The sequence below is a fragment of the Streptopelia decaocto genome (genome assembly GCF_964273445.1).
Source record: "Streptopelia decaocto genome assembly, chromosome: 1".
Taxonomy (NCBI): domain Eukaryota; kingdom Metazoa; phylum Chordata; class Aves; order Columbiformes; family Columbidae; genus Streptopelia; species Streptopelia decaocto.
This window is the reverse complement of record NC_138663.1, coordinates 191,489,356-191,516,989: the sequence shown is the minus strand read 5'-3', so window position 1 is coordinate 191,516,989 and position 27,634 is coordinate 191,489,356. Positions and strand designations below refer to the sequence as shown.

Here is a 27,634-nt window from a genome sequence, read left to right as displayed (position 1 = left end):
GATTTTTGGATTGAGGCCAATTGTATGAGGCTCAACAAGGCCAAGAGCCGGGTCCTGCACTTGGGTCACAACAACTCCAGGCAGCGCTGCGGGCTCGGGGAAGAGTGGCTGGAAAGCTGCTGCTGGTGGATCTGGGGGTGGTGATTGACAGCTGGCTGATCATGAGCCAGCAGTGTGCCCAGGTGGCCAAAAAGGCCAACAGCATCCTGGCTTGTATCAGGAACAGTGTGGTCAGCAGGACCAGGGCAGTGATCATCCCCCTGTACTCAGCACTGGTGAGGTCGCACCTCGAATCCTGTGTTCAGTTTTGGGCCCCGCATCATAAGAAGGACATTGAAGTACTAGAGAGAGTGCAGAGGAGGCGATGAAGCTGGTGAGGGGTCTGGAGCACAAGTCTGATGAGGAGCGACTGAGGGAGCTGGGGCTGTTTAGCCTGGAGAAAAGGAGGCTGAGGGGAGACCTTATCGCTGTCTACAACTACCTGAAAGGAGGTTGTAGCATGGAGGGTGTTGGTCTCTTCTCCCAAGTAACAAGCGATAGGTCAAGACGAAATGGCCTCAAGTTGCACTAAGGGAGGTTTAGATTGAATAGTAGGAAAAAATTCTTCACAGAAAGGGTTGTCAGGCATTGGAACAGGCTGACCAGGGAAGTGGTGGAGTCACCATCCCCGGAGGTGTTTAAAAGACACGTAGATGAGGCTTTTAGGGACATGGTTAAGTGCCAGAGTTAGGTTATGGTTGGACTTGATGATCTTGAGGGTCTCTTCCAACCAAAACGATTCTACGATTCTGTGATTAATCTGCATGACAAAAGCCTTATGAGAAGGTGTGTGGATTCTCCCATTTTTCATCTTGAGTAATGACTGCATCAGTTGGAAGACAATCCAGAGGCATCGTAGTTATGATGAATAACCAGCATCATTCCTTATTTTCCCATGCCAACAGAATTATTTTCTGAACAGACCACAAAAGAACCTTTAGGAATTTTTCCCACTGCTGGAAAATTTGTAAGCATTTTTCTTTCTTTTAAAGGTCAAATATGCCTTACATAGCATATAGTTGTCAATATAGAATATACTCTTCGCAAAGCCTGAAGGAAAGGCTTTACACTTATCATTCACAGTTTGTTCAGGTATATACATTAGTAGTACGTGTATACTTTGGCATGTGCAGCTTGAAATGTATGTTTTTTTCTTCAATTAATTATTATACTTTTAAATCTGCATAAGTAACAATACACACTTCTACAAAGAAATGTGTGAACTTTATATTTGCCATGCAATCAACTTCTCTGGGACATTTTTTCTCAATTAATAAACAGAGTGGCTCTGCCAGCCAGTCTCTTTGAAAAGAGTGATCACTTCCGTGGGCATTACAATTGGAATCTCCAAAAACAGGGCGCTGAAAGCAGGAAATTAATAATATTACTCAGTGTGGCATTGTGATCATTTGGCATGAGTTGAAACTGGTTGAACTTTAGTTACACAAGAGTCATTTGAAGGCAAGCCGCCAGCACCATTCAGTCATTAGGTGCCCACAGGAATTTGAGCCTACCAGAAGTGGGTGTTCTCAGTTCTAAAATGATGGGGTCTGGAGTCACTCTGGGACAGACCCTACAGGACCCCAGGAGCAGCTGAGGACCAGCAGCTGCACAGGGGATTGCACAGCCCAACCCAGGAGCCTGATGCAATGACTCTCCCGAAGTACGCCATCTCCCTCCCACCGAGGACAACAAGGCCGTGTCACTTAATGTATCTGTGACTTAAAGTGCTCTTGGTATCCAAGCCCATTTAGCGCCCACACTGCCAATTTGGTCTTAAACCTTGACAGGATTACAGCAGGTACATACTAAAAGCTGAAAGGAAATCTGTCAGATCTATATAGAGCTGGTGTGGACACAGCAGAAAAGAATGGGTGCATGTGAAAGCACTTGATGGTTACTGATCTGTATATTGGCAATTTATTCTGTTGGTGGACTTTATGAACAGAGGTCCAGCACTAAGCATTGTCAGTATAAATTTTACTTCAATTCAGATTTTTTTCTGCAGAAAAATCCTATATGACTTAGTTCTTGCCCACATTCTCTCTGGATTCTCAGCTACCCCTATCAGAGAACCTTTCAGAGCCAGAGTATGCACTTCAAAAACAGAGCTGCAGAGAGGATGAAGTTCTTTTCATGTCGCAGAGGTATAGTGACAGGTAGCACCCTTCTTGTTCACACCTCCTGCACAGCCAACACTGGCCACTGACTACCAGCACTGCACCAAAAGCATAATTCACAAATCCATTAAGTTTAACCAATGAAAAACATATTTATACACTGAAAACAGTGTTAGGTCTGGTTTTGATTAGTGTAACTGACATGTATACATTTACAGGCCCACACTCCAGTATTCTAATTAGTTTTAAATCATTATCAATAACTGCACAGAGCAAACTGTAAATATTTAACTAAGTTTTTCTTTTAAATCAACTTCAGTTAAGCAGTGCAGCTCATGTTTGTAGACAAAGTTGCAATCATTCGAGCACTTCTCACGGTAAAGACTTGGAAAGATCTGATCTTTAAATTTCTTCCACATCTCAAAAAATAATGACTACTCTTTATTATGGTACTAGCAGATTTATCTCACCTAAACACTAGGTCAACTCTAAAAACTACATGCTTCTGGCTTAAGGCAAAAGAAGAAGATGAAATCACAAAAATCCTGCAGCAGAAGCTTGTAGCACACTAAATGCAGCCAAACTCTCATTGTGAAAAAACTTGGCTGGTTGCTAATGCTACTGCTCACATCTGAGAAATGCTGTTGCAGAACCAAAAAATCGTAAATACCTATTTTAGATAGCACCCTAATTTCCTTTATTTCCTTTGAAGAAAAACAACAGCGGTAGTTTGCTTCTGGGAATGACTAATCGATCACATCTATCCACAGAAGATCAAGGTTTATGAATTTAATTACTGCTCCCAACACAATGAGAGAGAAGTCTTACAGCCTTATAGCCCAGCCATTAATTTTGACACAAGTAACAAGTTGCCACTTTCATACTGGAGATGCAGAAGTTAAGGAACTCAAATCATATTCTAGTAAATAAGCGAGTTGTTTTGATTTTACTAAGGTGGCCCCTATCTCTCAGTCCTACTACAATTTAATGAGGCAAGGTAAGCAATACTACCTGTACTGCAAGTTCACCTTAAATGATTTACGAATTTAAGAACTCAAACTACATTTGGTAATTCTGATAATCTGAATATTTTTCAAAACCTGTGGTTTTCAAGACATTTTCCTACAGATTTATACATTTAGCTCTAAGCAGACAGCAACGGAATATGTTCACAACAACAAACATTAAAATTAATATAAGAAATAATTTATTTTCGCTGATTTGCATATAGTTAGGTAATGTAGTACAGACTAGTATGCAAAGAACATACCTGGAGTTGCATATCAGCTGCAGCACACACCTTCTTGGACTCACATAGTCTTGACACCATGTTTTTTGGCAGTGGCTTGAATTAAAAAAAAAAGTCAGAATACATTTAGAACTGTTGCATTTTTGTAAATAGTATGCCTAATACTAGAAAAGGCATATTTGAAGTGCCTTGCATTGAGGAATTAACAATAAAGAAGGAAATCTCATTTGCTAAATAAAGCATTAAATGGGCAATTAAGATATCAGCAGTAATGTATATAGCAACCAAAAAAAACCTGTGTGTCAGTGTTTGTTTTTCTATAAATTGATCCTATGCTCCCTTGTATGCATGTTAAAAATATTATGAGTATCTTCAGAGATAAACAACAGATAGGGCAGTTAAAGTCCTCCCAGGTCATGCTGACAAGTCTTCAAAAGCAGATATTATAACAGATTCTCCTGTTGGTCCTCTGGTATAGCTCACTTAGATTTACGCAGAGGCCCACGTAACTCCCATTGAGCTGGGAGGATTTCGTAACTTCAACAGGGACAGCATCAGGCCTTCTACCCTAACGCACATAAGAACGTTTGGTCATACTGAACAGTAAATATCTACCCTTTGAAATTTTTAACAACATTCAATTTATTCCACATCTATGGCAATAAAATTAACCATGCCACCACAGGCTGAAAGTCAGACGCATTGTTCAAGTCATTAAGCAACTCTTTTTGACTTTCCATCCAGACTTCGACAAGTACATCCAAAGGCTTTTTAATACCAGATTTTTAAGAATACCTGTAAACGAATGCTTGACCTCACACTTCTTCCTCTGCTTCCTGAAGCTTTTCAATAGGTGTTTTTCCTAGTAAGCATAACCTTTTTTTTTTTTCCCCGTAGTTTATTTAACCAAACATATTAAAAATGGTTAAAATAACTGGGTTCTTGCTAAAATATTAAGAAAGTTACTAGAATTTGTACATGTAATAAAGATGTTTGGTATTAGACTGAATTCTAAAAGCATACCTACACTTTCACAGTCTGTTGAAGTGTTTAAGAAATAATACATGAAAGTCCACAGACCGTGATGCTAGAGCCATAGGTTTAGATTCTGAGCAAATTACATGACTTCAAGAGAAACAACGTTGATGTTCACTGGATAAAACCCCAACTCTGGAGAAGTTACACATAAGTGAGGAAAACATTATCAATTAACTCTGAGGAATCTGGAAGTTTAAGCAGATAAGAAAAACTCCCAAGTTGCACAGCTGTTTTATGCAGTAGTTTGCCAAGGCTTGTAACCTCTTCTCCATATCAAATGTTAGCTGGGTCAAAAATGGGATAGAACAACACCCACTATTTTGCCTGTCATAAATGTACACAGCTGTTAAATTCCGAGACAAAAAAGTGAACCAATGAACATGAAATCTGTCTTACACTATGTCCTTCTTAGGGCAGTATGTACCCTTCCCAAATACAAAAATTCCATTTCAAATTACATCATGATTTTTGGACTACTAGAGTAAGAGTAAATGGGCATTTATCCATAGTAATAAAGATGTTAGTAGCTGACTACCTTGAGGTTCCACATTGGATTTAATATTACTTATTAATAACTATGTAGAAAAGTTATTCGGGCAAGAAGCAAAGCAGAAAAAAATTACAAATGGTAAAAAGTATTTTGGCCAGACAATTTTTCTCCTGGCTCTATGAACATCTTGTCTCATCCTCTTACACAGGCAGAGTAAGGCACACACTTCAATGACTTTTGTCCTGGAACTAAAGCACATGTGGGTTTGCAATAACACAGATTCAGCTGTCATATAAGAAACCCTTGTGTAAGAAACCTATAGAATTTTGAACAGTTTTTATTACTAAGCGGCAAGCCTATCAGCAAGTTTTGGCAGCTTTTTGGAGCCTTCACTTCCTACTGAAGTGGTGCAGTAGGGAACTAAACAAAACCGATTTCTTCTAGGGGCACCTGTACTCTGGATACAGTAAGGTATGAGAAAACTGAATGAGAATTCTTAGACTGTAATTTGTCAGTGTTAGAAAAGCTGAACATCCTAAATTTTGGCAATAGCAAATATGTATATTTAACACAGTTATAATTTAAGAGTGTTAAAGCCAAGAGCACTCCTACCAGTAAGGTCAAACCAACGCTTTCTACATAGCGGATTTTCAAGTTTATATTTTGGCTACACTAAATCACGGTAAGTAGAAGTTAAGTGCACAGACTTTCAGCTGGTACACAAAATAAATAGAACAAAAGGCACTAAGACTTTTCTAATTGGCATTCTGGCAAACCACAGTCCCACAGATCCTCAACTGAATTGGGAAATCCAAGTCTGCAGTTCACAGGGGCACAGAGCAGCGTGGTTTGGTGATGTGGACAGACCCTGTACACTCCCTGGAGAGCTGGTCGCATTCAGCCCCGCTCAAGGAACAACTGAAGTGGGTCTAATTCTCAGTTCAGATTAAACATTTCTTACAGACCCTTCACCCAAGAGAGTTTTGCCTTCTTTTGACTGGACTGCAAATAGCTGAGCTCAGGTAGAGAAGGGTGCTGAAAAGGCAGCCTCTGCATTCACCCATTTCGTCCTTATGTTCTGCTACAAGCATCTATCCTGTTCTAAATCCAGCTCCTGAAGGAAGACATGGAACAATCATTAGTAAAGTACTAACATATCTTTGCACAGGCAGTGGCTTAGCACTGCCTTCTAGAGATCAAGTAAAATGCAGACAGTACCAAGAGCCTCCATCTTTTTTGCAGCCATATGAATATCTAACAATGTAGTTCTACTCTGCTCTGAAGATCAACCTCTACAGCTTGAGCTGGTTAAAATCAACAGGAAATTACAAATCACTCTTATGACAATACCTATTGACAAAAAGGCACAGGAGAAAAAAATAAATGTTCTTTGGTTTAAATTTATCAGTGCTACTGATCTGGCTCAAAGACTGTGCTGTGATCATAAATCACAAGCCAAGTGGATTTGGCACCAGGAAAACATTGTCAAAATTAGATTAAATTGAAAGAATGATAAAAAACAGATCACTTATTTTTCAAAAAGCACCTTTAGGATTCTAGAATTTAAGATTTCAGGGAACTAAAATTAGACTCCAGAGGGTTTTTCAAAGATCATCACACATCCTCCAAGATTTTTTGGGGGGATGTCAGGCATACAGATACGCTGAGGTCTTGAATGTACTGAGGAAGTTGTACTGTTTCAGGCAACAGAAACTATTTCTCCATTACAATCTCATACAGCCCCTTAATAAGCAGCTGAGTGAAGAAAAAATAAAAAAATGCATCAGGAGGATTATTTTACTTATCCTGAAAGATGAGCTCTCTGATAAAACCAGAATTGAACTGTGATCCTCATTCTGAAAGAAAGACCTCACAGTGCTTCAGCTAAAACTATTTTAATTGAATAACCATTCAATTTTTTACATTTAAAACACTACATGCTTTACTTTGGGTTCCACTTTTCCATCCTTTTATATTAAGTAACTTTAAGAACGTGGCATGAATTTTTCAGCATGTTTGCCACAGTGACTAAAAGAACAGAATTCCCTGTGTCCCAAAGCACGTTTAACTCCTTACTGCTGTGGAGTAACTGTGACACATTACGACTGTTTACTGTCCATGGGCTTATTCTTGTAATCATGCTAATACAATACTGCCTTTGTAATTCCATCTCTGTGAAAAATGAAGTCAGTTCAAATTTGAACAGCTGAAATACTGGCCTTTGTTCAAGAGAGCCTCCAAAGACACACAAGCTTAAAATGATTTAGCTCAACAGACCTACCACATATCTGTGCACTTCACAAACAAAATTAAACAAACAAACACAGTGATAACGAATGGTACGCATGCACCAGATTGTCTGCTCAAGCACTGTTAGGACCTCAGTTTGCTATGGCTTGAACTCATGAGCTTACCTGAGCAATTCAACTTGAGTAACTAATTAACGCACTCCTCTCTATTCCTTTTTTTCTCAAGGGTTTTCTGGTTTGAGTTATCTTTAAGATGAAAGGACTAGGGTTGCTGCTTTCTTGGAACCAATATTTTTGTGCTGGCCAGCTTTTTGAACTAAACTCACAAGACTTGCTCCTTTTGCCAGAAGAGTTTGCAAGCTTTTGTACTCAACAGCAGAACCATCCAAAATGCACAGAAAGCGGTCAGGCTTTTTATAAACTACAGGATATTTTAGACCAGATCCTCATGGCCCACATCTATATGCATAATGCATTCTCATCTGTGAAAGCCAGCCCACCAAATCTTTTTTTCTGCAATGCTGCTAAAAGCCAGCTTTTAACAGTGCATATGTTTTCATAATCAAAACACCACCTTTTTCCTCTCCTCTCCCCCTAAGCATAAGCACTGATCCTCAGCATGGACTGCAGCTCAGGACCAATCCTTCTATAATTGGCTCAGAAGCTGGGACTATGCTACCAAGTTTTTTGGCATAATTATGCTCAGGAGCAATGTTTAAAATGACACCACCTAACACTTCTATGCAAAAACTATAACATAGATGCAGCAATGCAAAAATACTTTTAAAAATTATCTGCACTGTGTCCTCAACAATCTAGGTCAGTAAAAAGCCTTTTGTCAATATCTAGCAGAGCTATGTTGGTAAGGTTGTTGCAGGAAAGATCCTTCTTGCGCACAAAAACTTTGTCTCTGTATTCATAAAAAAACCACAAAACAAACAGCCTAATGGAAGTTCTCTTATAGAACAACATTTGGATGAAATGGTTTTAAAAACTGCACATTTTAACTGTTCTATCTACCTTCCTTCCCCTTGAAAAGGGGGTAAAGTGACTTCATTTTACCTTCAAATAACTAAAAAACTGGAGAATAAAATGTTGATTCACATTTCTTTTTGCACACCAAAAAACTTAGTCAGGGAACGAGCAGAGAAAATATAAGCTCCAAAAGGATTTTTGTGAAGTTGTAAATCTAAGACAGTTGTGATTTTCTATTTGAGGTACTTTGCAACACATACACAACAGATCAAAGGAATTCCTGTAACAATCACTGAATTTCAAGAACAGAAAAGACAACTTCGATCTATTTGTATTTAAATGACAGATACAGAAATCTGATATCAGATTCTTAAAACTAGCTTAGATGAACCAGCATAAGCATATGTATGCTTATGATATGTTGGATAACAGTTTAAAACTACATTCAAAATTTCTAAAAAAGCAATTAAAAGGAAGCAGTCTAAAGCCCTCAAAAACCACACAGCAGTTTCAGGCTCTTTTTTCTCGTCTTCCAGCGTAATCCACGCTTGCCCCCTTCCAGACCGAATTTCTACATTAAACCTCTCTCAATTGCTGTCTGAAAGGGCAGGATTTCACCATCTATAAACAGAAGTTGTTTTTGGAAATGCCAAATAGGACACAGTGCCTGGTTCTAAGCTTTTGCACTGCAACTAAACATGGTTTAGATTTGTTAAGCCATTCTGAAAATACAAAGCCATATATAATGTTCCATAAATCTTTTTCAGATGTTTTAGTCAAGCTCATTCTCTGAACTCATATGCAATCAGATTAACTCCGCTATGCTTAAACACTGCACGAACTTTATAGAGAACACTAAAAAGCAGTATTTTGGTAAGTGGACACAAACATACAAATGATAAACTCTTCTGAACCAAGTATTTTTAACTCTCAGCTTTCAAGGAGACTTTCTTAGTGCAATCGACTCTGCAGAAGTAATTGTTAAAAAAAAGGCAGATTTACAGAGCAAATTTTGTAGTATCTATTAAAATAGAAGTTAAGGAACATATTTTCTTAATTGTTCAATGGAGGCAAACATAATACTGAAACATAGTGAATGGTTAGTATTGGATAAAAGGCTTCAGTGAAGTGTAACACTACACAACTTAAGAGGATTTGTTGGGTTTGCATTGATGGGAAGGCTATTCCTCAACCATCGCATCTGAGCACACTGAAACTTGTCCCAGTCAAAAGCACTAGAAAAAGATCTTTGGCTATTGTTGCCTGGTTTGTGTTTTTGAAATGGCTATACAAATATAAATCATGTTCTGCTATCGTGTATTAAAACAACCACCAAAAGTCACCTTGTTCCAAAGAGCACTGTTTTCTAAATTTTCCACAGAAATATCACAAAATATTTCAATCACTACCCCATATTGTGCTAAAAATAGGAGTTTTTAAACACTGAAGATCATTTCCAATTATTTCTATGATTTGGTGCCTGAGCTTTATTTTAAGACAGACTTTAGACAGTTTGATGATGAATGACTATTTTTGTCATAACTTACTTGTAATAAAATTAAAACATTCCACATAACTTGATTCACACAGAAGTTGTTCACCTACCACACTAAGCTTGTCTAGTGTAGAAATTACACAACCTTCATAGGAAAAAAAAGATTTTAAATATGAAATTGGAACCTTGGATATAAGGATCTAGTATTTTTTACACATTACGTTTATTTTTTCTGGAATAAGAATGTTAACATTTTTCTGAAAACTTAGAATTATAATATTAACATTATTTCTATCCATTGTTTATTTCTACTTTAAAATTATTAACACATAACTCAAGAAAATGTTATACTGTCCCTAAATACACTTATTTCTACTTTCAGTGTGTTACATATTAATTTGCCCTACCTGTCCCGTTTTATAATGCCTTGCGAACTGGTTAACCACTCGGTAGTCGTTTGCAAAGTACTCCATCAGAATTGAGGGAACTTCAGCAAAATCAGTAGCACATCTGGTTCCTAGAGGTAGAATAATTGTACATATTAGCATTTACTATTTTCATTAACACAAATAGTTAACTCTTCCCAAAATGTTTTGCAACTTTCAGTTTGGACTTTTGGTGAACTTCAATGTTCTTTCATTTATTAAGTCAATATTTTATTTCCATAGCATTATTGTACATATTGCCAGAAAAGCTTCATTATAATCCTACACATTTTACTATAAATCAGAAAGTAAAACAAAATATTTGAACAGCTGGGTGAGGCACCTTATAAAGCTCTGGATCACACCCTTTTTAAACTAAACCAGGCTGCAGCCAAACTGGCCCTACATGAAACACCAAATCCATTTAAGTGTCTTAAACCTAAATCAAACTACAACGTAAACAAAACTCTGCCTTAATCCCATTCACAGTTACAATTTTTAGCTTGCATCTGTTTGCTGAGCCTACTTCTGCTTTATATTAACCTTGCTTTGTAGTACCAAGTCACTCATCCAAGGAACACTTGCAGTTTGAAGTTCTAAGTGCAAGAGGTAATATCTTAGCAGTTAGCAACTGCAAAAAAGCACTTTCCCAAAAACCTTATTTACTCTAATCTTTACTAACACCTCACACAATGGAAGTACACCACATCACCAAATCAGAGCTGCATTTCCAATTTCTATACCAAAGTCAAGGTTGTACAGAATTGTTGCTTTAATAACGGACCCACTGGTTCATCACCTCTATCCCTATCTGCTAAAGACAATGTCAATATTCAAAACTAGTCTTAAATGTAAGTACGGGGTTTGTTTCTACTATTCTTCCTTGAAGGCTATTTTTAAAAATCATTCCTTTGATTTTTACAAATCTCTGATTTTTAACCTGAATTCATAATCTGTTTATACTCAATGGTTTCAGACCAGTACTGCCCTTTACTATAAATAGCATTTCCCACACAGTTTTTTACCTTCTAAATTGAGACTATACTCTCAGCCATCATTATCTGAAGGCAAAGACTTTTAGCTCTTCTCTGCACCTGCTTCAGTTTGAATTCACCTTCATACTAGACACAAAACCATGCTCCAGCATTGCATGAGGTATCACCAGTATCTTTCTTAATCACTCTAATACTTCTAATGCTGCAGTATTCAGTCATTCATTTCTTATACAATAACCCAAATCCTTCTTTTGTGCCATCACATTTCATTAGTAGAGTTGTCTGATATTGTTTGAAAATAATTTTTAAAAAGCCTAAAACAAGGCAGCACTGAAGACAAACGCCTGCAGAACTACACTGATGTTCGTCTAGCCATTTATGCTTTCTCAGTGTTCCTCAATAAAGTGACAGAATTCTTTTAATGACCATTAAAGAGACTCCTGAAAAATTACATTATCTGAAAACTAGAAAGGTAAAAGTCTGGGCAGTTATCTGGGAAAAATTAGTCCTCCTGTAAAACAAATGTAGGTATTCTCTACTGCATGATAAACCAAAATGGAATACAAGTTGGGGGTTGAAAAAATCTATGCCCATATGCATTAAACAATCAATACATGCATATAGTAAAATGACAGATTAATTTTAAAAGAATTACATCTTAAGTTGAAAATGTACAGTGTTATCCAAGTTCTAGGTCCATTAGCAGCAGAATGGGCTCCTGAATATCTGGGCATGTTAATCAGAAAAAAGGGGCAGGGGAAAGTAGGAAAGATGTCAAATACTCAGAGTGCATCTCAACTAGAATTTCAAACTTCTTGTTCCCACAATAGCCTGTAGTCATCTTTTTTTCACACCATAGTGTGGAAATGAGCCACCATAGTGCCTCCTTAGAGCAGACAAGTCCTAACAGATATCCCTGGGGATGAGCCATTTGATTGTCACACATTCCAAACCCTAAAAATAAAGGATTATCTGCAGAAACAACATGACTGACCTCCAATGCTGCTTTTGCAATGCTAGCTCTAGAGTGAAATCCCCTGGGACGCAGGACTGTCTGCAGCTAAGGCAATGCTGAAGTCACATACAGGGGCTCATGGAAAGTCAGAGCCTCAAAATTAGCCATTTCCTGCCCCTTCAGGCCTTTCTGACATGTAGATGAATACAATTCACCACCACAACAGAAGAATTCCCCCAAAGCAGTTACTTTGGGCACATAAGCACCCCTGAAAGTCAAAAAGAGCAAGGCCATGTGAGTGGAAGGGATGCAGAAGAGCAGTTAACTGCCCCAAGAAGCACACAGAGCTTACACTGAAAGAGCATATACAGTGGTCATTTGCTTTAACAATGACCAGTAGTGACATACTGACAAACAGCTCAGTCTATCTTAAGTGGAAAACTTAAGAAAGTGTGTTCTGTCACTGGGTGCAAAGTATCTGCTCATAGCACATAACTCTACCATGGATTTCCCTTTATATCATTAGCATAATACAAAAATGGTAAAACACTAAAAAAATCCTTCAGACAAGAGAGATACCATTTCATCTGTTTGGTTGTGGGGTTTTTTTAATAAGTAAATGTCTAATGCAAATGGGATTTCCAACACACTATTATACCAAGCTGTCTGCAGGTAAGAAAAGCAGCATGTGGAACAGCTGTAGTCAGATCACGTCTTTGAGCCATTTGCCACAACTGTAGAAGGCCACAGCAGCCTGCCAGGTGTCAGCCAATACACCCATTGCTACTGCTTGAGAAAAAGGACTAGATGAAAAAAGGCAGTATTCCTTTTCTGTGTATCCACTAAGCTGTGACTGCATATTCATTCATGTTCATTTATGTATGATAAAAAGGCCTACCTGTTTATCATGTTTGCCATTTCAATACATATTTAATTTATCAATTTTGCTTTGATCAGAATCAACTAAGTCTGGCTTTACAGATTCTCCTAAATCATTTCCAACCCAGGATTCATTGTGCTTGTATACTAGGTACAAGTTTACCTTAATTTATTTTCAACCCTCCAACTATTTCATTATTATAAACTCTACATAAGGCAAACTTGCAAGAGTGGATACCACCACTAGAACGAAGATCAGCAGAACAGAAAGAAAAGTTACAAATGGCTAATTCTTATTAGGAGAAGAAAAATATTCAAGTGTTGTTTAGTTGCATTTTAGATAATGTCTGGGAATCTGATATTGTATTTTCACGTCATCAAAGATTTAGAAGTATCAACATGATTCAATCATTTCTAATTCATCCTATTTTTAAAATTTTGTTTTGTTTGTTTGTTTAATCTACTTCCTTCTTCTAGAAATTAAACATTTAAGTAAAACAAACAAAAAAAAATCACTATTCTAACTTTCTTACCAGTGACATGTTGGTACCGAGTTCGTCCCAGCATAGAATGCATAGCATGTCCCATTTCATGGAAGAGATTCTCCATCATGCCAGGAGTCAGTAGCGTCGGTGCGCCCCTTGTTGAATGGGGCAGACTAAGCATCAGAACAACCACAGGCAGCTGGTACTCTCCATTTTCCCTTAGCCTGCCTCCTCGAACTGTAAAGTGACAATCCTTTTCAAGGCAAAAGCAAGCATATGGATAGCTAATGTCATTATATCAATGATATTAAAACAATGATGAAATTATTCAATTAAACTATTAAATCAAACTAAACATATACTCAGTTACACCAGTTGATTTCAATTACCATAGTGTTCTTCAACAGCAGCATTTCTCCATCTTTATTATTTGCTTCATATTCATAAGGAAACTACCTTATTCCATAAAGAAAACATGTTGCTTTTCAAAAATAAAATATTATTTTTTATTTTAGAATTATCAAACCCTCTCAATTTTTCCAAAAAATATCACTAGCTCAAAGAAATTTAGTGATGTGCCAAATCCATAATTTATAGATAGTTCTTCATCAGTAACTTCTTATAAAATACACTGCATAGCACTCCTAGCACATTGTGAAATACTAGCAAAACAGAGTAATATATTAAACTAATGCAGATTTGAAGTTTGTCCACTTACCACCTCACCAAGAGTGGTAATCTGCAGATGTTTCTACAGAGTGAAGTGTCTATTGTACTGCATCATTTAGTTAATATACTGGCACTAGGCACCATGAGTGAGTGATCCACAACAGTTGGAACCATCTATGGTTTTAAGTAGAATTTTGAATAAAAATGTGTTGTCATTATGACCTTTCACCTTTAGAGAGTTTTAAAATTTCAGATTTTTTTAACTTTTATATAGTAAATAGTTCTCTAAACAGAATTCTATGACTTCTCATAGTGGCTGACAATCTGTAGAACTAAGAGTCTGAGTTCAGCCTATCAACTGACGTTTTTTAAATGAAAGGTTAGTTACAAAAATATTTTACCTAAAACTACATTTGAAGTTCCAGACTTTCCCTGTTTAAATTTAATTTATTTTAAATCGAGAGATATCTTACTAAACTAACATTGAATGCAAACGGCCCTAACACTACAGTCATTACCCAAATAAAACCTATGCTGGAGTCAGATCATAAAAGTTACCTGATGTGGTTTATCAGGTCTCTGAAAGAAGTCACAATAGATGTATCCTAGCAAACCTTCGGTTTCATGAACAACGGCCTGAAGAAAAAAACAAAGAGTGTAACTTCCACAGTGAAAGTACCGATTAAGATCCGTAAATTTAAGATGGAGTATTCTAATCTGAAGATTTACGATTAATAAATGACAAATAAACTGGGAATAATTAATGCAATACCCACTGGTAATTTTAGTTGAAAAAAACTATACAAGAGTTAATGCTCACCCCTCAAACTGCAGCTATTTCTGCATTTCACTCAAAACTGGTAAGTCACAGATTAGTATTAAAAGAAACACCATCTGTAGCCCCTAAATGACTTCTGAGAAGTCAACAGTAAGACAATATTATTTAACATAGAAACAGAAAGACTAAGGAGTAATCATAAATTAACCCACTGGGTATAAAGAACATCAGCTCTTGCTGGAGGTGGAAGAGCAGTGAAGACGAGCAGGGAATACATGGAGGGAAGACAACAGAAGAACTTGGGAGCCTGTTGAGTAAACTATCGCCCAAGTTTTTATTTCCACCCTCCTCTGAAAAGAGGGCAGAAAAATAAAGACACGAAAACCAATCTCAAAGTAAAGATGACATACAGAATATAAATACAAAAATAAGGATAAGACACATGGCTGCTAGAATATGCACTTAGAGTATTCTAGTCGTCTACAGTCATTTGAAACTAAAAAAAAAACTAAACTTCAACTAAATTTAGACAGCTAATCTGTGCTTTTGATAGGTACCCAAATAATTTAAAAACAAAATCTCATTCATGGCTCAGAGGAGCACACCACCTTGTCTAACTTCCCTTTGTCACTTCAGATGCTGGGAACAAGAATACTTACCAATTTTCGAACATCTTCAGACCAAACCTCTCCTTTCTGTGTCTGTTCAGCATAAAGGGAGATTCCTAGGAGCTGACTGAACAAAGAGTTCAAACCTTCCATGCATGCCCCAAGAGAGAAAAATGGACAGTACAAGCCAGGATCAATGTTGTACCTACAGAAATATAAAGATCCCAAAATAGTCAGTTAGCTTTGCTACATAAACTACAGTCTTCACCTCCAGGTCATAGGATGTGACAACACACACCAGCTGAGCCTCACAAGGCCCTTATTGAGCATATTTTGTTCAATATTTCAAACAGTGAAACTCAATCAGAATAGTTATGGCACAGCGCTTCGCAGTGACTCAGTTTTTCTTATATTCAAATTTGGATACCAAATTCAGCAGATGATGACTATGATTTTCAGAGATGTGGTGAACACATAGCTCAAACTGACCAGGGCAACACCATGGGTGCCCAAGCTGAGCCACCGGCACTCAAATGTAATTCCCATGCCAAGGCCACATCGTGTGACTGATGAGAAGATGGAACTGGCTCTGGCCATGGTGTAACCACATCCTCAGGTAGGACAGGACACCAGCCAGTAAGCACCCCTGCCTCTGCAGTCTGGTCTTCTGCTGGAGCAATAGAAACACCATGGAGACACAATCACCTCCCGTGCATGAATCACACCTCAAGCTCTGGGTACTCTCTGAGCCATGTAGAAGTTATCTGACAGCTTTGAGCCACGTGAACATTTTAGTTTGTGACCTGGAGTTCAAACATTGCCAAGCTGCTGGAGCCTAACATTGAACAATGAAGTTATGGTCAAGACAGTGTAGCAAAGAAGACACACATGGTGAAGAAGACATTGTGCATCTGCATGCAGACACATAAACTAAGAATGAACAAAAAACAATTATAAAGGTACTTCAAAGATTTCTGCAGCCTATATGTGGGCTCAAGCTTCCTGAGACTCTGACCCTAAAAAGTAAACAAACTGTAAGTGTATCAAGCAAACAAATGCTTTACAAACTTACAGATTCCACAAGCTGCTCAGGGTCACACAACTCTTTAGAGATGACAGCAAAATCAGAAATGGAATCTGCCTGTAGTTGTGCATGTACCCCAAATGGCAAAAATGTTCTTGCTCTCTCATTTCACATACAAAGTCCAAGTGTTAAATTATTTATACCATTCTCTGGGGTCTCATAGTAAAGACTGTTTCACTCTAAAGAATATCAGTCTCTCCCTTCTATCTTCTTCCTTCTTTCATGCTCTTGTGATTTTGCTTCTTAATGACATGGTAACTAGTCACTGAATTTAAACACGCATCAATCAGACTGCAATAGCTGAACACCAAAGAGGAGAACCACACTATGCTAAGGCCTGTGATCAGAAGGCTTAGTGAGAGACCAGCTGTGAAAGAGCCAGCTAGTCCCCATCCACTTACCTACTCTCCCTCCCTCCTTCCCTTCCTTCCTTCTTCCCTAGCTCCCTCCCTCCCTCCCCACACAAAAGACCTCAGCCCCAAGACCACTGGGGATACTGCAATTGTCAATACGCTGCTGCTTACAACTGCAGCTCCAATTCACTACTCAGCTTCACTGCACCGTAATGCGCAGCAGCGAGGGATTACTGCTCTAAGCCACGACACTCATCCTTAAATATGGCATTGTATTTTGTTTTCCTTTTCTAGCATTCTTTATGTTACCTTTATCACATACTCTACCAGCATTTTGCAACTATGTATCTGTCAAAAATACAGGTATGCTCAGCTGCAGGATTTTGCTTATTTTCACACTACAAATGCAAGAAGCTACAGCCAATGTATTCCATTATATTTTTAATTATACTAGAACACAGAAAGTAAAGCAGATTTTGCCTCTACCATACTGACAGAACTTCTTCAAGATGCGTAGCAACATTTAAATTCATACTCTACATGCACACACTGCAATACACACATTTTCCTTTTTACTCAAAAAGAATCTTTACACCAAAAGAAAACAAAACAACCCATATGATATCAATAACTTTAGAGTTAGGTAAAAAGACTGGAAGCATGTCTCTAAAAGAAAGCAGAGGAGAGGAGTTAATCTCCATGTAACAAGACACAGAAATCTGGAGTAAAAAAGACACTAGAGCCCCCCAGAAGTACAGAATTAGTCTATGTGTCGAATATCCTCAGATTTTTAAGTCAGTAATTCCTAAGAACTGCAGCTCCTTCGACAGTGGCACTGTTTAGAAAGCTGTAGAAGGTAAATCTCAGATGTCTCCAGACTTTCATAGTATCACCCTGTGATTGTCTTCTGCTCAGATTGCTACTGTGAAAACCTAAACACACCACTAAGTGTTCCAGTTCTCCTGATTCTGCTTGGAAGCTTTCCCTGCATACAGACTACAAGACATGTTAAAACGATCCTTTATTAAAAGGAAAAATAACACCTTTCAGCAGTGAATCATAACAACTTCTGTAATAGTTTAGGACTGCTTTTTGTCACATCATTTAAAAATCTTACACCATCATCCTACATAGTGCTATGAACACTAAGCTGAGTTTCCCATCTGTAATTCAAACAATTGCTTCCTTAACTAAGGACTGACCATAAAAGAAAAGTTTGCTATAAAAGTACTGTCTTAACAGAAGTTCACTGTAATGTGAAGCAGGATTTCTCCACATAAAAATTACAACATTTCAAAATTAATTAAGGTTAAGACAGTAGGTAATGATACTCTTCTTGTGCAGCTAAAAAATTACACTGAAAAAGGACAGTTATACATTACTTTTAGTCCTAATTCAGCCTTGAGCTGAGTAGTAACCTAGAGCTAGATCTCCTCAGAGCCAATTCAGATGAGCAGCATTTATTAGTTCTGGCTCTGCCCCAAGCCTGCCCATCCCACATTTGTTTCTGCAGAGCCACTCAAATTTCCCATACCTTGGTTTAGGTTCCAGAAAGGTTTATTAATCCGGGTGTAACACAAAGCCTAGCTGCAACACTATCTCAAAAACAGGGGACTAATGCAGACACACTTAAGTGGTTTATCATGGAGGTTGCATAGCCCATCTCAATCAGCACTGCCGAAGCTATACTGACCATGTGCAAAGTCCATCTAGTACCTTCACATCCTCCTCTCCCCAGACATCCAGTATCATCCAGAGTTTCCCTGCCATTTCCTCCCTGTCAACTGGGAGAATAAAGCTGATTGTAAGAGATACTTTGAGAAAGAATCCATATAATACTACAAACACACACTTCAATAAATCAAAATTTCACTCCACCAATAGCTCACAGTCATAGCAAACCATCGGATTTTCACAGTTGCAGGAAATCCAAACATGTAACTCCTACCTGTGAGTTCAGCTGCAGGAAAAGAGACTATGAAATGGTAAGAAAGTCAGTAACAGCATCCTTTAAAACACTTCATGAAATTAAGCTACATTCACACAGGAAGTCATCAGGAGTAGTCAGCATGGATTCACCAAGGGCAAGTCATGCTTGACCAGCTTGATGAAACAAATTGGCCTGTCAGACAAAGAGGGAGCAGTGCACATCATCAACCTGGACTTCAGTCAGGTCTTTGATTGCATCTCCCATTAGATCCTCAGAGCAGCTGTCGATGTACAGGCTGGATGAGCAGACAGGGAGCTGGACTGAAAACTGGCTGAATGGCTGGACCCAGAGGGAGGTGATCAGTGGCACAACATCTGTTTGTAGGCCAGTGGCTAGTAGTGTACCACAGGGGTCAATACGGGGTCCCGTCCTGTTTAATATCTTCATTAATGACCCAGATGATGGGGCAAAGTGCACCCTCAGCACATTTGCTGAAGACATCCAACTGGCAGGAATGGCTGATACATGAGGGGGTTGTGTTGCCATCCAGAGGGACCTCAACAGGCTGGAGAAATGGGCTGAGTGGAACCTCATGAAGTTCAACAAGAAGTGCAAAGTCCTGCACCTGGGGAGGAACAATCCCAGGCACCAGTATATGCTGGGGATCACCCAGAAATGAAACAGCTTGCCCAAAAAGGCCCCAGGGGTCCTGGTGGACACCAAGTTGAACATAAGTCAGTAATGGGCTCTTGTTGCAAACAAACTGAATGGCATCCTGGGTTGCATCAGGCAAAGTATCACCAGCAGGTCAGAAAACACTTTTTCCCTACGAGGGTGACCAAGCACTGGCATCAGTTGCTCAGAGAGGCTGTGGAGTCTCCCTCCTTGGAGATATTCAAAAGCTGTCTGGACAGGGTCCTGGACAAACAGCACTAAGTGGCACTGCTTGAGCAGATGACCTTGAGAGGTCTCTTTCAACCTCAACTATTCTGTGATTCTGTAAAGAGGTCATCTGGAGCCAAGGACTAAGACCACACAGCTACAGTATGAAATAGATTACAGCTTTATTAGAGTAGGACAACATTTCACAGTAACTGCAAAGTATTACCACAGTTGAAATACTGGATTAACGAGTTTGCTGGAGGGCAGAGCAGAAAAACTCTGAAACTACTTTATGTTTCATTTTGTTTTTGTCAAGAATGCAGATACATACTAGCAGGAGAAAGCAGTGATATTTCTTCATGTACAGAAGAGCTGACATCAACATATTACAGGAAGCAGCGCCTATTTCTTCCTCATTCTCAGCACTGTATGAACATGTGCATTGTCCCCATGAACTTAGTCCGTGATGAAGACAATGGGGAGAAAGCTTTCTGATAAGTATTTTGTAATAAACTGTCACTATCCAAAGTGGGAGAAAATAGTCTGTAATAGTTTTGTCTTTTGGAAAAGCACAAAACTTATCCACCCACACATGAAAATAGCAATAACAGACTATACTGGCTTAAGGCAGACTCCCCTGGAGAACTAGTCCCCTACTCTGGCTCATGTTTGAAGATGTCACAATCTGACATTTTGAATACAATTAGGTCCTGATTAAACAGCCACTTTAATAATAACTACAGAAAGTTCATGTCAGTCACTGTTGGTAGAACGTTGTTAGGATCAAACCTCTCCCACATTTAATGGAAGATGTGTGTTAATATTCCTCTTGTCAATGGAAAACTGCAAAAAAGTTTACAAGAACAACATTTTTTATACAAAATGCCAAAAAAAATCTTTATAGTTTCGATCTCGCTTATTTCTTCATTTCCGCCTTGACTGCTACACCACTGTACAAATAAAGATCAAAGACAGAGATATCAAAAAATCCTCCAATAGCACTAGTGTCTCATGACTCAAGACTGATACTTAAATTGCTTGTGGACAATCCTGCGAGCAGCCAGTGGTGATTATTATACTGCAAGTTATCTGGTATCTATAGGTTTTGTTTACTAGCCATTGCAATGTCATAGGAATTGTGAAGAAACTGGTTAAAATATGGTAATATAAAGCAATTTTCACAGATTATAATAATTAATAGCACACTTCAAAATGAATATTGGGTACTGAAAACAAGCTACTCCTCAGGAAGTAGATAGCACATCTTCAAAAAAATCTTTCTCTAATATCAGTGTATACCCACTATGTTGTAAACATTCCAGACACCAGAACACAGATTAAATTCAAAAGTTTTGAATGTGATCCTACCTCATACATGAACTGCCTTTTCACATATCAAGAGCAATTACAATTGAAGAAAGTCTAATCCCAAATTTGTACCGATTCCAGGAAAACTTTTCTCTTTGGGCTTATTTAGGAACAGAAATTGGCCAAAACCTCAGTTATCTGAAGCTGATGTCCTATAACCAAAAATGCAGTTCCTGGAATTATTATTATTAATAGTACATGATCTTGCCTCTCAGTGGCAGGAGCAAGCATATGACTGACTCTTTTCTGAGCCCTCACCTTCAAGATTTAATGCTACTCACTGCAGAATTAAAGGTGTAAGGCAAGATTAGAGGACACTAGATAAGATCAGAGGACAATGGAGAAAAGGGAATAAATTAATTTAAAATACTTGAATCTTTCCCCAAAAAAGAACACTCAATGACCAAAAGAGGAAATTTTACAATCTCTCCTAGATGTGTAAAACTGGAGTCGGCTGGAGAGAGTGGGTGGAGAAGTATTTGGAACGGTTTACAGACAAAATACATGCTCTCTTATTGAAGATCCTTGCTTGATTCCAGGCACTCAAACGGTAGCAGCCATTAGCAACTTCATCACTTCCAGATGACAGGGAAAAAGCATCTGTTTGCTAGCAAATGATTACCCAACCTCAGTTACTCAGAGTTTCATCACCTTAGTGAAACGGCAAGAACACATTTCCCAGGCACAGTATTTCAGTGCTCAGATTTGCGTTAATCTACAACACCGCAGCACAACTGCTTGGCAGCGATGGGGACTGTGAGCGCGACAGCAAGTGAAACTTCCCTCAGCCCTTGGAATGAAATTCCTAATGCTGTTCAAGGGCCTCGGTTGTACCTTTAGAACACTCTCTGACCCAGGCCGGATTATCTAAAAAACCACATAAAACTCCAAGATGGAGACTGCTTTAGCACTTTAAACTGCCCTGTAACAAAGACAGACCTTGTCTGTGTAGGATGCAGAGCCTTTCTGAGGGCTGATCCAAGACTGCTAAATGAATTTCTCCTGAAGCTAAAAGGGAAACTCAAAGTTCACCATCTTCTACCCCAGGTGTACGGTGTTTCTTTGATCATTTTTTTCAAACCTGAAACCAAGTGTATTTGAAAATGTACACAAAAGCCTCCCAACAAAACCCTACCAAAAGAAGGCATTCCACCACACATTACTTCTCTATTGACAGAATGAAAGGACAAAAACTTTAGTTACTTAATTAACTGATAGTGACTGACTCAACATAAAAAGGAACAGTTTCCAAAGTACTCCATCTTAGCCTGCCCCTGAACTGCTCACTGGTCAGAACAAAGCAATCTGCATAATCTACAGGCTAAGAACTGTTGATGACTCTACTGTGCATATAATTATTTTATTATACTACATGTTAAAGTAGCAGCCATTCTAAGAATCACTTTATGCACGATTTTCAAGCTGTTATCAACTGTGGACTTGGATAGTTGCCTGGCTTTGTTCCTTCCATTTAAAACAAATAGTGAAAAACTCAAATAAAACTGCAAGCAGCAGCTGCTTTAACATGAACACACTCTTTCTGGTCACTCTTTGGCAAGCTGCCTCTACATTTAATCAGCCAAACTACAACTGTTATCTCCAACAGAAAATGCATTCAAGTATTTTTGGGAAAAGAAATCAGAAAGGAAGTTATTATGACCCATACTGAACTATGCGAACAGGCATTCTGCTACCAGTAAAATTTCTGATAAGGGTTACTGCTACTAGCAGTTAATGTTCTGGAGACAGACAGCTAATATCTGTGTTGGAAAACAACTGGAGCTCCATTCAGCAACAACTGCAGAGAAGTGCCCGAAGACAGGTTTTCTTGTGTGCTGTAGTTTACAGCTTGCTTGCTGCACCAGCAGCGCGGACAGGCAGAATGCAGTGGGGAGGATGATGCACAGGGCGCACTAATGTCACCTGGAGAGCATTGTACCGCTGTCTCCAAAGCTGACAAATACATGGAAACATGCTCACAGTACTTCCTAAGGAAGAAAAAGGATACAGGTCAGCTAAACCAGCCAGGCCAAGAATCAAACATCCTGTCTGGATACCCTTTCACTGAAAATGTGAGTTCTGGGCCCTGACAAGGTGATTGAGAGCACTTCAGATAGGCACCTCGGATGGCTGTGTCACCAGAGAAAGGCATACCCAAATATAATGCCACTCTCAGGATTAGCAAGGTACCAATGAGAGCTTAGCAGCAGAAGTCTTGAATCAGCTATGAGCTCTTGCTCCTCTCTGGAACTTTGGCTTCCCTGACCAGACTGCATGTCATAAGCCTGAATCCCAAGAGGATGAACTGCAGAGCCTTTGCTATGGGAAGATGCTTTTGAAAAGGAGATGGAAGAACAGGTGGTCTGATGAGTCACAACAGAACTTTGCAGACAACTACATATTCCAGTCAAAAGGATTTCTTACCACAGAATCCTTCTTCTAGGGTATCTGGGGTCAGAAAAACAGGTATGCATTGATTTTTGATACTTGTAGAGCTACAAAGTTTTCCCAACTACCCTTGAACCTGAGCATGTAAATTTTCTTCTAACCCTTCTTAGATACTTTGAATTAGAATTAAAAAAAAAAAAAAAAAATCAAGAATTAAAAGTAGTCCCTTTTATTGTCATAATGAAAGCAGAAGGATCTTCTTTTGTTCATTGTTGTACTTCTCAGTCTTTCACAGTTTTGGATGTTTATTAGTTTATTAGACTGAGAAGTACAACAATGAACAAAAGAAGATCCTTCTGCTTTTATTCTACCTTAAAACATATTTGAATAACTTAATTCACACTGAACATCTGATTTTAAACACCAAAGCATCTGTATTTGTAACAAAGCTCAGGAAAGAATGAAAACTTTCTTACGTACTTTGTGTCAAAATGTGAGCTCAGAAACTTTACAAAGAGAAATCTTAGTACCCTCCTAAAGAAAGTAGAAATATCAAAGAAAACAGCAGTTTCTTTGATGTAAATTCCTGCTTTATATTAAAGGATAAACGATGTTTAAAAATCCAGACACCTTACTTTTACAGTATACTATTTTTAAAAGAAGTAATGTAGCTAAACCAATTTAAAAATCAATTTTAAAAAGAAGCTAACTGACACAATGAGGTTTGGTTATTCTTCAAGAACAGCAAGCTTCCAACAAAAAGGCTGTGTCCTTGTGAAGAACAAAGATGTAGTATGTCATTACAAATAATTATTTCTAAGCTTGTATGACTTCACTGAGTCTAAATAAAATCCAGACTTCAAAAATCACTTTCATTTAAGCTGTATATTTGGAAGGAAACTAAGACAGTTTTGTGTAGCATGACTTTTATCTGTTCTATTAAGAACGCTTTTTATAAACTTGGACATTAGGGATATTTGAGTAAGGATCATTGTTCTTCAGAACATGAGCATTCAGACTCTTAACAATCACAAATTAGCTGCTTGGCAAGAATTCTTATCAGTGGTTATTATATGCAGTCTTTGATATATCCTGACTTTTTTTTTTTTTTGGTAGTAGAATTATTATGCTGTTGGCATCCATGAAAATATAGAACACTAAATTAACTATCTAAAACAGATTCTCTTAAAACTTTCAAAGAAACTTGAAAAAATCTTGTTACTGGAAGATAAAAGTGAGATGAACCCCTCAGGTTAACTTAAAGAGATCAAGACAAGGAAAATCCCTTCCAATTTTCATTACATGCCAGACTATGAAATTTAATTCTTTACCTGAAGGGAGACTCTTAACCATGATTTATAGAAGACTCTGGATTTCTTAAAAATAATAATAATAATAATAGAAAGCCTTTGTACTCTCATCAACTGTAAACTAGCACCTGTATCTCACATTCCTTTTTTTTTCCTGTTAATTGTACTTCATGGAGGAGGTCAGGGGGTAATTCAGAATATCGGTTTGGTATTGACACTGTATGCAACTTTTAGATTTGACTTTGTTTTCAAATCATTAACAATTTCTTTGTCTTCCACAATGTTTTGGACAAAGAAATAATTCATGAAACCTGAATTCTGCTTCACATTAAGACTTTTCAATAACTTTCAGGTTTTCCTCCAAAAAGCTTAGTCCACTAGCTTAGTGACTGGTAAGTTAAATGGACTTTTTGCACATCCATTAGCTGATTTAATAGAAAGCATACCTTCCCTTCTTTATAAACAGTTATAGAAAGTTCTTCTCTATGAGCACTTTGGTTGAATGATTTTCTGGTTCTTTTTAAACTTTGCACTATTGTTTCACTTCAGCTTTCAATTCAAACAGAGTGACAGTTTTCTCACATATTCCACAAAGGGTCTGAGTTATTTTTCCATGTGCTGTTTCCAACACAGAGCACTCTTTCGTAAAACTAAAAATAATTTAACAAAAAGCAGCCATAAACAAGTTTGTTTACAAGTAACTTGCAAATCTCCACATTAGTTGCAGCTTTTAGCAACTTTAGAAACATCCAGAGTCATGTTTAGGTCCCTCAGTATTGTCCCTAGCCCTCGGACAAAAGTGCTGCCCCCTCTCCCTGAAGCTGGCAGCCCATGTATAGTCCCAGCAAGAAGGGAGATGAGTTATTCCTAATTTCTGATCAGATGGTCACCCCAAGATCCAAAACACCTAAAGCTGCTGTGGTGGCTTCTTTTTCCTACACAGCAGGAAATTGGTTTATTTTGGCATTGATTTGTTCATCTCCATGGCCAGTCTTATTTATTTCTGCAGTCCCAAGAAGACAGACCAGCACAGAGCGCAGTACCCTGTGAGAACATCCCAGCTGCAAGCTGAATAAAGTCTTTGACATTTTGGCAAAAATCCCAACAGTAGATCATAACCAGTGAAAACAGCCCAGCCTGGTAAGCACCAAAAGTTTGGGAAACAGGAGTCAACACCAAACACACTGAGCTCACCACTGACCATTGTCAATAAAGCTCTGTGTCTCTGTCAGAAGTGGCCTAAGCACAGTCAATCCACCTTCACAGTAAATAGCTGACCTCAAAAGGTCTCTTCCAGATTTTTTCAGCAAGGCTACATCTTTGCAAGCTGCATAACTGCAGCTGCACTTACTGAGACATAATAGGATTTAATTAATACTATGTTACTTGCCTACACTAAAAACTCAGCAGTATTATTTTTATAATATACATATGAGACACTTTCTTACTTGTTAAAGGCTGAAGCATGTTCTAGCATTGACTGTTTTATGACCCTAGCCTGCCAAAATTCTTGCGGTTCTCCTAATTACTCTATCTTCTTTTAAGACACTACTACCATGAATTTCAGACTTTTGTCTCCAGTTTCTCTTAAATGTGCATTTACACTGACGTCTGTTTTCTCTACCACTCAAACTTAGCTACAAAAACATTACACTGTCATAAGTGTGGGTTTAAAGCCAGAGAGGCTACTTAAGATAATTTAACAAAAAAAAAAAAAAAAAAAAGAAAAAAGAAGTAAACTATCCTGTTACCATCAATGGGAGACTTATGCTTTTGAAGTAGGATCAAGTTTCCAAGGAAAAACTTGGTGAAAGCTGACAGAAACAAAATTACTGCGGTTCATAGAGAAAAACATACCCTGTGAATTAAGTCTGGAGCTCCTCCTGCTGTTCAACTTGCAGAACAGCAGAGATGGTCAGTAACAACTGTAGAAGCTGAGTGAAAACAAAGGCAACCTGGTATGACAGCAAATGTCAATAAAATTCAAGTCCAAACGCATGTGAATATCCTACATTCTTCAGAAGTAAATATCCAGCTCTTAGAACTAATTATGAGGAATCTAACAAAGGATTTGTTTCCTTAGTCCTGTTCTAATACTGAATAAATACATATTTAGAATAAAAAATATATAAATACATTTGACATATACAGCATATAGATATAAAATAGACACATTAAAATATGTCATGAATTTCAGTGTCATTTGAGATAAACTGATGCAGCTGTTTAAAATCCAGAGAACTAAAGAGGAGGTAAAAGATGACAGCAGGATCACATTGTCTAACATTTGCTCACAACATTTCTGTTTGAAAACACGCTCACACAGACCAAAACAGGAAACAGGAAACCTTTTTCAACAGACATAGACACTGTCCCATACTAGAACATTGCTAAGTTACTTCATCAAGAACTAAACCCCTGTAGTCCCTTGCTGTGTATGTAGGTTTGTAAAGACAATCTGCATCTTATGCGCCTGACAGTACCTTGGAAACTATGGTTCTGTACAGCAGCTGGAGCCATGGTGACAATACTAGTGCAAAAGCAATACTCAAAAGCATACATCTGCTTCCCTTTCAACAAAAACATTTTAGTAAGCAGAAAAAAAAAAAAATCTCCTAACAATATAGACATCCACCATACAAACTGGTTCTGAGCCCCAAAACACAACAGAAAAAAGTGTAAGCCACGTGCTGCACACAGCACCACTACAAATATGACTATGGCATTTCTGCAGAAGACATAAAGCTAAAAGTAAATTTCTTCCCAAAAAGAGAATCCCTTGAAGAACAAAATAAATAATCTATTAAACAAAGAATAGTAAGAATAGGAGAAATGCACAACATTTCTTGTTTGAAAACATATTTTGTCTT

At 38.0% G+C, this 27,634-nt stretch overlaps 1 protein-coding gene across 1 annotated transcript in view; it reads right to left on the bottom strand.

Annotated features, from left to right (window-relative positions):
- The window catches only part of MIPEP (mitochondrial intermediate peptidase), a 77,141-nt gene that overhangs the window by 30,025 nt on the left and 19,482 nt on the right, over window positions 1–27,634 (bottom strand). Inside the window, exons 11-15 of the mRNA XM_082044690.1 lie at window positions 15,501–15,654; window positions 14,622–14,699; window positions 13,443–13,647; window positions 10,063–10,172; window positions 3,430–3,504 (exon numbers count right to left, since the gene is read on the bottom strand). Coding sequence (XP_081900816.1) covers window positions 3,430–3,504; window positions 10,063–10,172; window positions 13,443–13,647; window positions 14,622–14,699; window positions 15,501–15,654 — 622 coding nt within the window. The remainder of the gene's footprint in view (window positions 1–3,429; window positions 3,505–10,062; window positions 10,173–13,442; window positions 13,648–14,621; window positions 14,700–15,500; window positions 15,655–27,634) is intronic.